The sequence below is a fragment of the Ambystoma mexicanum genome, chromosome 2p (assembly GCF_040938575.1).
Source record: "Ambystoma mexicanum isolate Mex_15411 chromosome 2p, UKY_AmexF1_1, whole genome shotgun sequence".
Lineage (NCBI taxonomy): Eukaryota > Metazoa > Chordata > Amphibia > Caudata > Ambystomatidae > Ambystoma > Ambystoma mexicanum.
In genome coordinates, this window is record NC_090923.1 from 75,848,107 (window position 1) to 75,866,107 (window position 18,001).

At 44.9% G+C, this 18,001-nt stretch overlaps 1 protein-coding gene across 2 annotated transcripts in view; it reads left to right on the forward strand.

Annotated features, from left to right (window-relative positions):
* The window catches only part of LOC138566226 (laminin subunit beta-2-like), a 594,957-nt gene that overhangs the window by 255,584 nt on the left and 321,372 nt on the right, over positions 1 to 18,001 (forward strand). For both annotated transcript variants that reach the window (XM_069643287.1, XM_069643286.1), the window contains 3 exons: positions 15,248 to 15,436; positions 15,761 to 15,940; positions 17,396 to 17,508. In XM_069643287.1, the coding sequence (XP_069499388.1) occupies positions 15,248 to 15,436; positions 15,761 to 15,940; positions 17,396 to 17,508 (482 nt within the window). The remainder of the gene's footprint in view (positions 1 to 15,247; positions 15,437 to 15,760; positions 15,941 to 17,395; positions 17,509 to 18,001) is intronic.

Below are 18,001 nucleotides of genomic sequence, written 5' to 3' on the forward strand. Positions count from 1 at the left end.
AGGACGACCTGCAGCAGCAATTTAGAGATCAGCAGCAGCTATGGGCTTGTAAAATAGTTGGCTGCAGTCGGATGTAGGTTTAGCAATTTTAAGATTTATTTCGGTGTTAACTTAAACAACAGCCCTCCTTATGCACTCCAAACAGTATTAGTTTTTATGAGGTTTGGTTTCCGTGAAAGGGTTAATGAAGTCCAGAGTTCAAAAGAAGCTCCACTTGGCTTCTCGAATCTTTAAAAGGGAAAATAAAGTCAACTTAATTCTTTTTCTTCCAAGGCCCTTAGCCTTCAGTCTGACTCACCCTCTGTTCACTGGGTTAAGAAAACAAAAAGACAAAAATCCACACGGAAGGCACAGTCCTTGATTAATGGTTGACGGCTGACGCTTCTCCTCAGCGAGTCCCCCTCTGATAGGGATCTCCCCTGTGCCTCTCCGTGAGCCTTCTAGTACGCCCAGTCGCAATCACCTTTCCATTCCTCTCTGGTCTCCGGCTCGACTTGCAGCTGTAATCAGAAACACCTGGTGAACTCTCTGTTGCCGCATTTAAGCCCCACTCTGCTCCTCCCCTCCCTTCAGTCTCCAGCCAGTTTTCCCTCCCATTCCCCACACCTGCAGGGCGTTTTCTCTCCTCATTCCACCCAGTTTCATGCACTGTTTGACCCCACCCTGTATGTCTCTGGGGCCACCCCTCTCCATATGGGCTGACTGCATTGTACCAGTGCCAGTCTCTGGTACACCTATTTCCATGCTGTATGATTGGGTTGTACCTATGCCGTTTTCCCTTTTTAATTCTGTCTCTGCCCCCTCCTTGGTTTCGTTTCTCATGGTGGTTTCTGGGACATGTAGTTTTCTTTTGATTTGCTGTGTTAACCTTTTGTTGGCTGGGTCTCATTACTAGAATAGGGTCCTCCCTTGGTTCCGTTGCCTCTTTGACCACCTCACAGGGCTCTTTTTGGATCAGCAGCACTTTGCGGCTTCAGCGTGCGGTAAACAGCACCACCGTGGCTCTTGGATACCAGTTGGGCTTCCTTCACTCCTTGACTGTCAGGGTCCGGCTTGACTGAATTCCACAGGAGCTGATGCTGGCCCCACAGACTCTCACCAGGAGTTCACCTCTCAACCCTTAAATATAAGCTGAGCTGAAAACACCAAGAAAGGGAAAGGGGAATTTGGAGAAAATAACAACGGAGACACTGCAGCCCTTCAACTGTCTGGTAGGCTCTGGTATCTGTGGTAAAAAATACACTTGGTTACTTATATGATAAGAAACCTTCTTTTCTAAAATTATTCTAAATAAACTCTAAACTCTTTACCTCTTAAACCTCAGTAAAAGACTTAGAGGTTAGTAATCTTTGTGGAAAATCTTGTAAATATATCTTGTGTTGTGCATATAGTTCAAGCCAATCAAGTCTCTTTAGAATCCTAAAGTGATGGCCTTTGCAACATCTTTTCAGAACTAGATATTCTTCTTGCTTCAAAGTTCTTTTAACCTTATGTAGTTTTCAATGCTTTCATAAATTGCAGTCTTTCTCTGAAAGTATTGAATTCCATTTGCATAAATTACTTTAAATAATATTCTTTAACTTCCTGGAATACTGCTTTCTTTCTGCGTGTGAATTGTTTCCTTATTTACACAAAGAACGTATAGTTTCTTCCTTAATAAGCGTGTGCGATAAACACGTGAAATCAGAAGACGTGAAGAATTGTCCTCGCGTTTAAAATACACACGCGATTCTTTACAAAACCTGCGCGCGTGAAAAAATACGTAAACGCGATAACGCGCTGGTTAAAATGGACTCGCGCTCTATCGCAAACCAACACGCGCTTCTCATGAGACGTCTTTCACGTAGAAGATGTACACGCGCTAAAATTCACTCGCGCAATTCTTTTGGGCACGCGCTCTATCGCAAAACCACACGCGCTTTCTCAGGAAACGTTTTTTCACGTAAAAAATGTACACACGCGCTTTCAAAAACACGTAAACGACGACTTGCGAGCTCGCGCACACATTAAACAGTCTTGAAGAACATTACACGCAGTTAATAAACTTTAAACTCCTACGCACAATCTTCAAGCTTGTTTTTTTTTTTTTTTTTTTTTATTAATTGATTCAGCTGTTAAAAACAACTTTTTCAATATACAAGCAATATTTAGTACAATCATCAAACCAGAAAAAAAAAAAAAAAAGAAAAGAAAAGTCATAACAATAGACTTAGACAATTAAGTTAAAACAATTAGGTTAAAACTTACAAAATTTAAAACAGTATATAGGGAACCCCGTACATTATAATCAGTAGGAATAAAACAGAGAACAGAATGCAGGAAAATTAGCGATGAAGCAACAGGATAAACCATAACGGCCATCTAAGAATGATTGGCGGACTCCAGATTTAACGCTAGGACAAAATTCGTTAATGCAATCTGTAAGGGGTATCGATCAGCACAGAGCAAAAATGACCACCGCAACTCCTGAGCTACCGCTGCCATGGACGACAGCAGGTGCTTGAAATGCTTTGATCTCAAGACAGCTAACTGTGGGCAATGACAGACTAAGTGCTCAAGAGATTCAATAGTATTACTTTGCATGCAAAAACGACAGGCAATTAACGTGGCAGATCTTAATTTCCTACGTACCTGAACCTGATAGGTTGGCCATAAATCAAAGCGGGCCCTTAAATACCCTGCTCTTAATTTGGATGAAGGAAATTTTAATAAGTATGGTTCAGGGCATTTCATCAATTTTGGCCAAAAACGATATTTACAAGGTTGACAGTAGGTTTTACATTTGTCAATGGTGTTCAACCAATCAAGATTATAGAATAATTTTTTAGACCTTGCCGGGTTGTCTATGAGATTAAAGATGGATATATTTGCTGATGCTAGGGCTTCTAGACAAAAGTTTGTCCATGAGTTTGTAAAGTTCTTCTCTGCTGTCAGCATGTATTCAGCAATTACCTTTAATAGGTAGGTGTTTTGGTTTGCCATAAGGCATTTGCTGAATAACATGCAACATCGCCAGGTGTAGATTGCGTACAGAGAGGTTAAGCCCAGTTCATACAGCAACCACGTACGGGGCACGCACTGTGGGAGAGATAATACAGACCTCCAGTACTTTCCTTCAAATCTTCCAAGGAATTGCATATTGCAATTCAATAGGGTTTCTACCCCGTATAATATCGCTGGTATGGCTTTCGTAGACCAGAAAGTTAGGGCAGGTTGAATGGTGAATTTACCGAATTTAAACAAGATGACTTTGGATTGCGAGATTGCAGTGTTTAATTTGGCATCCATTCGTTCTATTTGGCTGTTAGGTTTAACTTCACCACTGAATTCAATTCCCAAATAAGTGTAATTTTTTACTATTGTAATAGGGGAATTGTTGATCGACCATGTCAGGTTATATTTGTGTAGCCGCTTTGCTTTATATACAACAATCTGGGTTTTGGTTAAATTAACTACTAGCTCATTCGCGGTAAGATATCTGTTAAATGCATCGATTAAGTTCTGCAGACCCACTGGGGTCTTAGAAATGAGTACAATATCATCTGCATAGTTTAGATTAGTAATTTTATGTCCTTTCAAAGACGGCGCATCGGAAAAGGTCTGTTGCAGAATTGGAGTTAAATCGTGAATAAAATAATTAAAGATTGCCGCGGCTAGCAAACAACCTTGTTTTAACCCACGGTCTGTGTTGATTGGGGCAGATAAAAGCCCGTCTAGGGTGAGTCTCACCCGGATCGTGGTTGCTGTGTGAAACGCGTGGATGATATCATGCAGGGACGGTGGACATTTGTCCCTTGCAAGTTTTGCCATCAACAGGGTTCGTGAAACCGAGTCGAAGGCTGCATGCAGGTCAATGAAAGCGAAATAGGTGGCTTGATTCTGCTCCTGACAATGGGCTTTGAGTGCATTTAAGATCAACAAGTTCGCACAAGTGCCCAGCCCGGCCACAAATCCTGTTTGATAAGAGTCACGTTTAGCACAGGAGTCGGTCCAATGATTAAATTCAGATAACACCAATTTAGCAAAGAGTTTCCCCGGGGCATCTAAGAGGGCTATTGGCCGGTAGTTGCATGGATTAGAGCGGTCGCCTTTCTTGTAAATTGGTACAATGACGGAGCACAACCAAGAACTTGGTAGGGCATGGTGAATCAACACTTCACTAAAAATGGCATGAAGGTGTTTGGCCCATAACTTGGGATTTTCCTTCAAAATGATATTATGGAGGCCGTCTGGCCCAGCAGCTCTAGATGAGTTTAGATTTACAATCAAGTCTTTGAGTATAGATTAGGAGCACCTTATGTTCCACTGCGATTTGGATTGAATCTTATAGACATGTTGTCGATAGACTGGGTCAAGGTATAGGCCAGTGAAATGTGCTATCCATGCCCCCTCCGATACTGCACCAGTTTGAGCATATGCTTGTGTTAAATTGAGATTTGTGTTAAGAAGGCGCCATGTTTCGGCCGAATTCTTCAAAAGGATCGATCTAAACATTGTTTCGCTGTCATTTTGATATAGATGCGCGCGCCAAGCCCGGAGCCAGTTCTGATACCTACACCTGATAGTTCTAACTATGGTGTGACTATTAGGGTGATTTGCTCTCAAAATGAGTCTTTTTTCTTTACGAAATTCGGCCTTGCGTTCTTTGAGTGCTTGGTCAAACTGGTGTTTGTGTTTCCATGTATTTGGATTGACCACTATGGTGTTACGAAAAGGTTTTAAGAATTCAGTGTATTCAATCAACTGCTGTGGATGATCGATACCACAAATTGCATTCGAAAATTGCATTAGGGACTGCTTAGACCATTTCAAACGGTTTTTTGCGTTGTTAATGGTTAGATTTTGTGATAACCATTGGTTTTTTGGTTGTTCACCGAAACTGCTCAGTTTCAATGACAGAAGGTGGTGGTCACTTGCAGGAAATGGCATTATTTCGAAACAAATAACATTACTATACATAACATGGTCAACATACATGTAGTCTATCGTACTTTGACTTGTGCCTCGCTGCCAAGTCGGTTGGGGCGGGATGTCACGATCAACTGATCCATTCAAGACACGCATGTTATGATTCAGCATAAGATGGGACCAAGTGGATATGGCCTTAGGATTCCTCTGAATTTGAGATGAAATACAGTCCATATTTAAATCGCCCATGATTAGAGTATGGGTAATGTTCTTTGCGGTTGCGATTGCGTCAAAGATCGCTGATAGCCCTTCAAATAGGACTGTATCTGGTAAGCCTGCTGGATTACGATAAATGTTAATAAGGGCTATGGTGTTGCTGTTATGGGTAATTTTAACTAATTGGATGAAGATGTTAACATGCATCCAAGGCTCTATTTTGAAGCCCAGTTTTTGATTAACTGCCACCACTAAGCCCGATGAAGGGCGACCACGTGAACCCATCTTAGCTGGTAATAAACAAACATTGAAACTGTCCCAAGTCGGGGGGACTAAGTACCATGTCTCTTGGAGAGCAATAATCGCATAGTCAGATAACGTTTGGACAGAGGTTTGCAAGTGACTGTGGCCACAAGTGTTCCAGGAGGCTATTTTAGTCACCTGGGTTAAGGAGCCTGTTAGTGGTTAATTGTAGTGTGCATGTGTATCATCACGAACACAAGCTTGTTTTCCTTATAATAACTTTAACTGTAAATGTCTCTTTTCTCAAATGAATTTGAAACTTGTTAACTCTTTAAGTTTTCTTATAAAAGAAAATGAAAGTTCACTGTGACAATCTTAAAATCTTTAAAAGAACGATCCCACCTGATGACTTCTTATTCAAACTGGATCAGCAAACGATATTCTTACTTCTTTGGTAGATTTTCTGAGCTCTGAAAAGGCCTTACGTAAGGAGCTTAACTAATGTACAACAAGCCACTGAATTTCTCTGGATGAAAGGCAGTTTAGAATCTTGCTCACCTCCCAAGAATCAAACCCATTGTCCTCTCCACCAATCAGGAAAACCAAACATATCATTGTTCCTTTAACCAATCAGATTACGTTTCTTTTGCTCCATCTTGACTTGGGCAAGCACAATGTTAATTCTATGTACAAACTCTTCCTGTTATTAACCCAGCCAGTTCTGAAAGCCCAATGTTAATCTTGTTACTGTTACTAACCCAGCCAATCCTGACATTGACTCCTGCACTCTGGTGAGGGGATTCAAGCTCTGGCCGTCCTGCTTCTGGAGGGCCCTGGGGAGACTCCTGGAGCTTCTGGCTGGCTTGCAAACGTTTCACTCGACTATGGATTTCTCGACCCCTGGCACTTGATTCCTGCAGCATCAAAGAAGTACAGCCAGTCGGGGAAGATGGTCCAGTGGAGTTCGTCTCTAGGTTAGTTGGTCCCACTAACCCAAGGGAAGAAGTCGTCCCTTCCGGAGCTTCTCTTGTCAATCAGAAAAAGGAGATCAGCACAGCAGCAGGGCTTCACCGGGCAAATCAAAGGTCCAGGAGGATGCAGCAAGCTTTGTTCACAGTTTCTTTATCATGTGTTTTTCCAAGTGGTCAACTCAGCCTCTAGTCCCAAAACCCTCGACATTTAAGCAGGTTTCTCCCATTCATGCACAGCCTAGCCTGTCACTCAAACAGCAGGGTGGCTGTCCTGAAAGGACAGTCAGCCAGCCAATCAGGACTGGGTGCATTCAGGCATTCCTAGAGACAAAGGACTGGGGAGTTTTGGGAACCTCCCTCACTTCCTGCCCTTCCAGACACTCTGGAGCCAGAGGCAGGTTTCAATACTGAAGCCCGCCAAAGGCAAAACGAACAAAGGGCTCAAACCTGGCTTGGCGCACAGAGCAATACCCAAGAAAGACCTCACAAACAGAAAATGGCGAAAAAAGAAGACCGGGGCCATCTTGACAAAATGGTCACCCATGGGTGCTATACTGCACTTGTGAATTAAGCGGTAGAAAAGCACAAAGGTAGGAAAATTAAACCACTGCCACCTGCCATTTAAAGTAGTGAGGGTAACATAAAAAATGTTACATGAGTAGGTAGGATAAGGGGCTACTAAATAACCCCCCAGCACTCCACATAAAATGGAGTGTGCTGAACCTACAAAGAGAAAAGGTAAGTAAAGTCAATTTCACTTTACTATTCTTGGGAACAGTACACACAAGAAAAGGTATTTAAAACTTATGAGAAATCTAAAGGATTTCTCTTTCTCTGTGACACTGCACTGAAAGTGCTGTGTATCATTGTCTTGATGTGTCTTCAATCCAACACAGGAGCTGCTGATCCCCACAGTCCCACCAAGATGTAGCACACTCAACTGAACGAATACAGCTGAGCCCGTGACACCCCAGGGGGAAAGGGGAAGTGGAGAAAATAACAAACTCAGACACTGGAACTGGAACCTCCTTCCGGTATCCTGTAAATACTATACCCCCATAACACAATGAATAGGTTACCTGACAACTCCTCTGCTAATGCTTAGAGGAATTAACTGCTTGCTTTTTCTTTTTTTGCACTTGACACATTGTATCCAAGTTCCTTCCTCACGAAACTTGTGCAGTAACCAAATGCTCAAATGGTCTAATGTATCTTATTAAGATAATTTAAATGTGTACCCTCTTATTAACCACTAGTATAGTTCTAGTCAGAAGGCAAACACTAAATACTTTGAAACAGTCTTTAAAGGAATGAGTTCTTAGGAATGCACAATAGTTTCCTGCTTACTCTGGGTTGTAGTGTTCAAAGAGATATACTTTAAGTGAAGTATTTTCCACTGAAAGGCAGGTCTGCAACATAAACCTGAGATTTTCTAATGAATGGTCAACAAATAGGTTTCCATTCAAGTTTTCGGCAGGCAGAAACATTAGACTCACAATTCAATCTTCAAAAACCAAAAAGTTAATTTCGCTTCGCTCCCAAAGGGTTAATGGGCTTAGTGGATTAAGTCCCTACTTCAGCCTGTGAAAAAGTGCTTGAATATTGTCTTTTGTTGACGGTTAGAAAACCCCCTGCAGATGCACACTTTGTCCGTGCATAACATGCCCTTCTAAACGTGAAGAGATTTAATTCAACTTAGCAAACAAAGATAAATGTCCTCACTTCAGGCTGAGCGCCAACTAACTCTTTTGATTATTTTCAGGAAAAAAGTGAAACTCCTTCAAATTGCCCGCTGTGGCGGCGTGCACTCTGCCCTTCTAAGTATAATTGACTTTACTTAGACTTGTAATGTAAATACTGCTGCCTGAACTTCTGCCAGTCGCCTCATATAACGCGCTGTCAACTGAATATCAAGTTCCAAATTACAAACAAGTTAAACAATCTTATTTTCAGTCACTGTGCTAGCCGCGTACCGAAAGAAAGAACGCGCTCGGTTACCTCGCAGAGGAAAGGGAATCCGTATGGTTTTTCCCTACCTCACCTCAGGCTTGCGTCGCTGCAGATACGTACGCAGACCCGACTAACGCGTCGTTGAAATCAGCTGCCCGCGTCGTCACAGCCAATCTGATCCTCCTAGCCTCAGGCCTCACAGGAACCAGTGCGAACAAGCGTCTAGCGAGGTAAACAAATGGGAACGTTAGAGAGGCTCCCGCTAACCTCTTATCAAAAGAAACACGCTCACAAGAAAGTCAGTACAGTTAAAGTCAGCACAGTTAACTCTTTATGAACCAGACCTCTTATCCTTATTGAGGTTTTCTTTTCTCAAGCAAGAATAGTTTGTAAGTTATAGTAAGCTGAATAAAAAATTGTACTTAGCTTGGAATTTACAGAAAGCTGTAAAAAGCCAAATCTTATCTTCTTCCAAAACCTTGACTTGATCTTCTCAAAGGAATCTTGTCTTGACTTCTTCTTTCTTGAAAACCCTAGGCCAAACACTCAGCAGCTCATGAAAACATGGCCTGCATAAATTGAATCTTAAATGAAAGGCAGTTTAAAATGCCAGAATCTCTCCTTTGTTTTCCCATGATATGATATGATAGGTTAGGTTATTTATAACGAGCTTAGTACCCAGAGGTTTCTAAGCACGGACCCGGGGTTCGAACCTGTGTTGCTCTGTGTCGTCTTGCTTCCAAGGCAAGCACGTTACCGCTGAGCTATCCTCACAAGTCGCCCAATCACGACTCCTGCTTCTTCCCTCCATCTTCGCCTGGGTTCTCCCCACCATTCTGAAAACTAAAGTTAAGGCCCAAATCATTCCAAGGAAACCTTACTGGAAATAGTAAATAATTAAATATTAAAAACTTCACTGAAAGACAATCAAGCCTCAAACAAAAGGAATGTCTAATTGCCAGTGTCTATTTACCCAGGGACCTGATAGTCATCATACAAAAAGTAGATGCCTATGGAGTTTGGCAGACTCCAAAAACAAAGAAAACACATAATCCAAACATATATTTTAAAGACATTTAAATGATCATCATAAACTACAATGTTGAACCATTACAGTGATGAATTCCTATTAATAATCTGATTGAATCTATGAAGAACAACTTGAAATACAATGATGACTTGAAGGTATTTGCTCAAATAATTATAAAACATTATCACTTTGATAAGGTCTTTAAATCCTGAATGGTTCAGCCCCTAACTAAACTATTCAACGCTATACAGTCTAAGGGAAATGTGTCACGGGACATAGGCATATCCACCGCGACTTTGAATCTCAAGCCAGGCAAGGACCCGGCTCAATGCGCTAGTTATCACCCTATCTCGATCCTTAATGGGGATGCCTAATGTATGCCAAAATATTAGCAACCCGACTGTAGCCAGTACCGCTCAAGATCATCCATCCGGATCAATCGGAGTTCATAGCGTGGCACTCATGATAATATCAGACGAGTGGTTAGCCTCATTGGTTGGGCTATACAAACGCATCAAAGAGTGTTGGTGGTGGTGTTAGTTGCGAGGCAAGCTCTTGATAGCATGGATTGGTGGTACCTGAGGCGTATGCTGGAGGAGGTTGGGTTTGGGCCTACATTTATTTTCAGGGTACTAGCATTTCAATTTTCAGATAATCGACTTAAATGGCACCCTGTAGACTGCACTTTACAGCAAAAGGGGCACGCCAAATGGAGGCCCATTCTCTCCTCTGATCTTCGCAATGGAGCCATTTGCATGTGTGGTAAGGCACAATCCAAGGTAATTGCCGAAGTTAAAATGACATTACTCCCTAGATTATTCTATATCTTCCCGGGACCTCCCACTTAGCGTTCCGACGGTAATGATTCAAAAATTGCAGAAGGAGATGTTTGCATTTATATGGAAAAGGAAAAGGCCCAGAATATCTCGAAAGGTTCTCACACAGGACCTGTGGATGGGTGAGCTGGGTATCCGATATTTTATAAGATATTTGATAGCATCACAAATGACACCAATGTTAGAATGGCCGGTGCAAATCGGGAGGAAGTGTTGCAGTCAGCTGGAGCAAGGGCCAACCCCCATCCCAATGGCAATGCTCTCGTTCTTGGGGAGGTGCGTTGTTAGACAAAACTAGGTGCTCAATATAGTATTGGTATAGGATGTTATGAATGAAGGGACTGGTACCGGGTTTGGGCCCGTTGTCTACGGTTTGCCATATCTCAGAGTTTGGGCCCGGCAGTTTTTGGGGAGGATGGGGGAGAGGGACTGCTATTCAGACTTGCATAGAAAGGGTGTACCACCCTCCTTCGAGCAACATAAGGCCCAATTTTACATAAGGGTAAAGGAGAGCTTTCGATACACCCAGTTAAGGCAATGGATTACCAATAGGGGAGTGGGAGCTGCGGGCACCAGGGTTATAGAACTCTCTATGCAAGAAGAAGGTGAACACAAAGGTGTTTCGAGAATGTATACCCGATGGGATTTGACCCCGCCAGGGGTGAGGATGCCATATATGGAGTGATGGGAGAGGGAGTTGGGTGTCACTGTCACGGAGGATGAGTGGCAACAAATATGGGCAAGGGCGCATAGATCGTCTAGATGTACTTCGATTAAAGAATCGGCATATCAAATATTTTTCAGTGGTACTTAACCCCTCTACGTATATAATAGAATAACTGCCCATTCCTCGCCCTTATGTTAGAGAGAATGTGGACATATGAGCAACTTTTTATTATTATTATTATTATTATTAGTATTATTATTATTATTATTAGTATTATTATGATGGTATTTATTGAGCGCTGTCCTAGTTTTGAGAAGAAATAGAGCTCTTTACAGAGGTATACGACAGTACAGATGCATAATGGAGCGCTTTTCAGAGGTAAAAATTGACCAGATATACAGCAGGGTGTAAAATACAGAGGGGCACAGAGAAGAGGTACAGGGGGGCAGATGGCGTCTAGCGAGTCAGGTAGTGCGAGGGGTGACGCGATAGCCTAGGTGTTGAGGATGAGAGACTCCTTGAAGAGGTGGGTCTTGAGTTCTTTTCTGAATTGTAGGAGCTTTGGGGCGAGTCTGATGCTGAAGGGGAGGAGATTCCATACCCTTGGAATTTAGGCAGAGAAGGCTACTTTTGTGATTCTTTCCATTTTGTGCAGCAGATTTCAAGTCTGCGCGTGTCTTGGCTTCTGGTGGTGTGCAGAGTTTCTCCAAGAGGTAGCTGGGTGACTTGAGGGTGATTGCCTTATAGATGATGCAGCAAGACGTGTAGGTGAATCATGCGTGCAGTGGGAGCCAGTGAAGGTCGATGTGGGCTGGGGTGATGTGGTTGTATCTGTGTAGTCCCTTGATGAGGCGTGCAGCCACGTATAGGACACTTCTCTGGGGCACAAGGGGGAACAATGGGGAGGCCTTCGAGGAGTGCATTGCCCCCATCCAGGTGTCCGGAGGTAGGAAGGGCTTGACTTTCCATAGCTATGTGTGTTTGTTGATGTGGAACCCGCAGAACTTGGTGCTGGCGGTGAACTTGGACGTAAAGCCCTCAGAGTTCACGATTGATAGCCAGGTCTGTATGCCTGGGTGTGCAGTCTTGTTGGCTAGCAGTAGGAATTCGGTCTTGGGGGTATTGAGCTTCAAGTATGCACTGGACTTGGGTCACATGTGGTGGTCCTGCCAGCGGGCACACCTTTACTGGGAAAAGATCCTGGGTCATAGCAAGGGAATTACAGGGGTTACTCTATCTATAAATCCAGTGATTTTGCTTTTGGGGGTGGTGCGTGGAGGGCAGTTATGCAGCAAGTGGGGACACGGCTATATTGATTACTCACCTCGTGACTGCAACAAGACTGGTCATCGCCCAATGTCGGAAATCGTCTGGGTGTCCTATTGTGGCATTATGGTGGGTTACAATGTGGGGAATGGTGTCCATGGAAAAAATATGCGCACTGGCAAATGTAAGCTATCAAATGTTCTTAAGTGTGGATGGCGTTTTATGGAGAGGTGAAGGGTAGATAACAGGTGTACTGCAGGCCTCGTCTGTTGCAGAATGTCTCCATAGGATAGAGAACAGGTGTATTGCAGGCCTTGCCTGTTGCAGAATGTCTCCATACGATAGAGAACAGGCAGTCTCGCCTGTTGCAGTATGTCTCCATATGATAGAGAACAGGTGTACTGCAGGCATCGTCTGTTGCACAGGCCTCGTCTGTTGCAGAATGTCTTCACAGAATAGAGAACAGGTGTACTGCAGGCCTCGTCTTTTGCAGAATGTCTCCATAGGATAGAGAACAGGTGTACTGCAGGCCTCAACTGTTGCAGAATATCTCCATACGATAGAGAACAGGTGTACTGCAGGCATCGCCTGTTGCACAGGCCTCCTCTGTTGCAGAATGTCTCCATAGGCTAGAGAAAAGGTGTACTGCAGGCCTCGTCTGTTGCAGAATGTCTCCATAGGATAGAGAACAGGTCTACTGCAGGCCTCGCCTGTTGCACAGGACTCGCCTATTGCAGAATGTCTCCATAGAATAAAGAATAGGTGTACTGCAGGCCTCGTCTGTTGCAGAATGTCTCCATAGGATAGAGAACAGGTGTACTGCAGGCCTCGTCTGTTGCAGAACGTCTCCATAGGATAGAGAATAGGTGTACTACAGGCCTCGTCTGTTGCATAATGTCTCCATAGGATAGAGAACAGGTGTACTGCAGGCATCGCCTGTTGCACAGGCCTCGTATGTTGCAGAATGTCTCCATAGGATAGAGAACAGGTGTACTGCAGGCCTCGCCTGTTGCACAGGACTCGCCTATTAAAGAATGTCTCCATAGGATAGAGAACAGGTGTACTGCAGGCCTCGTCTGTTGCAGAATGTCTCCATAGGATAGAGAACCGGTGTACTGCAGGCCTTGTCTGTTGCAGAATGTCTCCATAGGAAAGAGAACAGGTGTACTGTAGGTCTCGCCTGTTGCAAAATGTCTCCATAGGATAGAGAACAGGTGTACTGCAGGTCTCGCCTGTTGCAAAATGTCTCCATAGGATAGAGAACAGGTGTACTGCAGGCCTCGCCTTTTGCACAGGACTCGCCTATTGCAGAATGTCTCCATATAATGAGAAGGGCTCCCATGGGGGGATGGAGTTTGAAGGCAAGATTTCTGATGGGTAGTTGGGGGAAATGGAAGGATCGCCGACAAAGAGCTGTGAGCCACCGGGTCGCCAAGGTTGGGTTCTTGTTTTCTACGTTTAAGTTGAAAATCCAGGAGTTGGAAGAAGGCATATATGAGGGGAAAGTGGTGTATTTTCTGTTGTTCAGCAATGTCTTCTTATGCTCTATACCTTGAATGACTCCTGCAAATAAATAAAGTTTAAAAAACGTTGAAATATTACATTGGCAAGATCCACTTAGTATTTTGTTCCGCTCTTGGTAGCGCAGGGGTGCTTCCGTTCTTTTTACATCACTTGATTGGGTTAGAGACTTTGGCGATGCTGCTGTCTCCTGAGAAGCAAATGCAACAGTAGATACTTTTGATATAAGTCCAATGCCAAGCAACGTAGAAAAGCATCAGGGAATCTCATATGGGTACTATGCAAGGGTACACCAACGGCATGATACGATGGTCTACAGCCGTTGGCTCGTCAGTTGTTTTGGGACTACAACTCCCATCAGACCTAGCCAGCATAGCTAACGTTGAGGAATCATGGGACTCAAAGTCCAAAACAATCTGGAGATCCTCGGTTTGCAAACCACGTGTCTAAGAGGCTGGGAGTAGCTACATTGGTACAAGTTAAAAAGGAAGGGGGTTAGAGCAGGGGGCTGGGGGAAGGGGTTAGCTTGGAATGCCTTGTTCATGAGGGCTCAGGGTAGAGATAGCACCTTCTGATAAACAGGCAAGTTAGCAGAGATGAGAAAGGAGAGTAGTTATGAGAGAAGTGAGAGCATCTAAGGGCATGTCCGACGAAATAGGAAAACAACAAAGTAGGTTCCTAGGAAGAAAGAGGCACAACACAAGAGGCAAGCAGCGGCTTTAAAGAAGACCAGCCCTCGTGGGAGGATGTGGGCTGTGGGTCCTTGGCAATGGAGGAAAGGTTACAGAACATAGGCAAGAGGGAGAAGCCTGGGGACTTCGGGGAGAGTGGGGGTGGCATGAACATCCTGACCCGAAATGTGCGCGTTGAGTAGCTCATCCCCTAGGGTCACAATATTCATAGCAGCAATAAAGAGGGGGTGGGGTGTCAGCGCATGCGTGAGGAGTTTCCATAACAACATATTCTTGTGTACCTTATGAAATGGAGTGGGGATAGGGGGGTTTTACATATCTTTGGGGCACCTCATGAAAAAGGATTGATTTGGCGTTTGATGCTTCTTGAAGTTGGGAATGCCCACACACATCCACTTCTGTATGCATCACACATTGAGAGCTTGTCTCTAGGAATGTGTTTCTACACCTCAAAAGGCATAGCCAAGTCTTCTGATTGGATACATTTCCAAATAAAAAATCAAAAGAATGTACTCTTTAGATCGCCCTCCAGTTAAATGCCTACGGTGTGTAGCGGAGGTACAGAAAGTGCTGGCCATAGGAAGGTGGCCGTCTCCCTCAGGGCTTGTATGTGCTTTTTAGAACTCATTCACAGGTTATGAGGAGTGGCTCTGCCCCTCCTTTCTAGTCTTTTAGATCCTCCAGCCTATCCGTAAAAAGCCTCTAAGGGACAGTCAGCCTCTTTAAAGAAGTCAACCCATCCTTCTCATTTTTCTAGAGTTAAAGGGATTCCTCTAAAGGGGTATGTGAGAACCTAGTCCTCTAAACTCTACATTCGCCTACACAACCATCATGTACTCTGATCTCGTGGCACACACGGGGTGAGCACGCGTGGGAGTGGGTGCGGTGGCAGGGGGACGGTGGTCATGTTTTGAAAATAACTTCCTATTGGTTTCCTCCTCCCCCAGAGTGCAACTGCAACAACCACTCGCGGAAGTGCCACTTCGACATGGCCGTGTACCTGGCGATGGGCAATGCCAGTGGAGGGGTCTGTGACGAATGCCAACACAACACGATGGGACGCAACTGTGAGCTCTGCAAACCTTTCTACTACAAAGACCCCAGTAAGGACATCCGGGACATCGGGGCGTGCCGAGGTGAGAGCAAAGGAGGAGACCCTCAAAGAGACTTAATGCTCTATTGTACCAGTTAACAAACCAGGTCAGTCTGTGGAGCACAGAAGGGTGGGCCTACATAGCTGGCAGGTGAAAGCATTGTTCCCTTTCCATAAGTAGTAGCAGAAGGGGGGATGCAGTGAAGAGGTGCCTGTTCCTTCATAACACCCCTCAGGTCTGTCTCTCATGTCATTTCTCTTGTGTCAAGTCATTCGTCGCCTACTCCTGACGCAGCACCCTGTTTACAGCCCTAATAGGCCCAGCAATGTAGGCCTCTCCTCTCAATATTTTTCTCTTTCCACCCAGCCTGCGACTGTGACCCCGACGGCTCCTTGGACGGAGGGCTGTGTGATACCCAGGATGACCCTATACTTGGTCTGATCGCTGGCCAGTGTCGGTGCAAAGATCACGTGGAGGGACCCCGCTGTGACAAGTGCAAGGCAGGATTCTTCGGCCTCCCCGCCGACAACCACCAAGGCTGCCAGCGTAAGTGCCCTGACTCGCCGCTATGTCGCGCAAAGCTTGGGTATGTCATGGCCAACACCATTCGCTATAAATGGAGGGCCGCTCTGGAATGGGCCCTGGTCCCAGCTGAGTAACTAATCAGGGAACTTAGGGGAAGGCATACGATCGTTTTTGTTAAGAGTACACAGAATAATGTATGTATGGATGGAGGCATGATGGCTTTGGGGGACTGCAATAGTAAGATGCTTTGTTATAGACCATCACGGACGAGGGCTGGGGAGCATGAGCCTTCTTCAGGAGGTGAGGGAACACTGTAGGACATAAGGACAGCTGATAGTGGTCTAGAAGCTACCACTTGCGGGGGGGATAGGGAGGTTTCATCTCAGGAGACTTGGTCGAAGCCAAATCCATCAAATTGTTTTGGCCGAATTTGGCCGCAAGTATATGTGGGGGGTGGGTAATGGTATTAATTAAGGTGGGGTAAGGGAGGGGACTGCAGGCAGGGGATCTCCCTCCCGCATATATTTGCAGGCAAATGAGTTAAAAGAACTAAAAGAAATTTTATGGATTTGGTTTCGACCACATCCCCTCAATGAACTTGCATAGAACCCTTGACGGTAGTGCCGAAGCTATTGGTGGAGGCATACCTAGAAGTAGGCAATGATGGAGAGGCTCCCTTTGACGTGAACAGCCAGCGTCGCTGCAGGATACGGTGCAGTCGCAATCCTGGCGAAAAGGCACGCACTCATGCAGTGACAGTGTTCAAGTGCTCGATCATAGCACGGAAGGTAACTGATCACCAGGGTGGACCATTGCAGGTGAAGGTGCAAAGGTGCTGAAGAAAAAGGGGCTACAGGGATTGTGGGTAATGGTTATCCAACGATAGGGTCGGAATCCTGACGGGTTTTCAGGATATCTCTCATTAATATTCATGAGGAAAATGTGCATACATTTAGAATGATTGCATGCAAATTTATCTCATGAATATTTATTAAGGGTATCCTGAAAACCCAGCATGGATACGGCCCTCGAGGCCTGGAGTTGGACAACCCTGCAAGTTTAGAAGGTATTGTCGAAAGTGGTGAAGCCACTGTGATTAGTGGTGGAAAAGGGGTCGACATAGATGCCCAAAGCAATATTTATATATGGCACTGGTGTCAAATCAATGGATGGGTGGGTGGTGGAGTGTAGTGCAGGCAATAGTGCAAGAGTGAAAAGTGCAAGGCAGCACAGTCATAGCTACCACAGGTGATGGAGTAGAAGGCATTGCTAAAGGGGTGCACAGCCATGGGCACCACAGTGAATGTTGCATGATGGGTTGTCGTGTGGGGGGTGGCACGGTTATAGGGATGGTTAGCAATGTTGCTATGTGATTCATTTGGGGGTAATGCTAAGGCACTGTCACCAGCATATGCAGGCTACCCTTAAGCATGTCTTCCTTTCTTGCCCACTCACATTGTTTTCCTCCCCGGACAGGGTGCCAGTGTGACCCGCGAGGCACGGTCTCCGGCGGGGCACAGTGCGACCCCGTCAGTGGTGACTGCTTCTGCAAGCGGCTGGTGACCGGGCGAAGCTGCAGCCAGTGTCTCGTGAGTTCTGCGTCATTGCTGAATATGGGGGGGGCTGCGTTGTCTTGAGGGGTGGGGGGACCGGACACTAAAGGAAAAGAACTCTACTGCCAACATGCGCCACATTCGCTATCATCGGCTGCTTCATTTATGATGCAAATTTGCAGACGCAAAAAGGCTTTGTGAATCGGGCCTGGAGGCTGCACATGTGGCACTCATTGTATTACAAGTATAGTGCACCCCGAGACACTGGGCCTGGTTTACAAAAGCATTTTACAACAGCACAATCCCATAGGAAAACGTTTTGTAAATCGGGCCCGCGCACAATTTGTATCAGGTGTATAGTGCACCGAACACACAGCCTGTGCACACTGCGCCATTTTGTTTCATGTGTTTAGTGCAGCCACATTTACAGACTCTAAATAGTGCACAATTTGTACCACATTTAATCCTTCGGGCCCACAGAATGCACACTTTGCACTATTAGTGCTACATGTTAGTGCATCCTGACGCG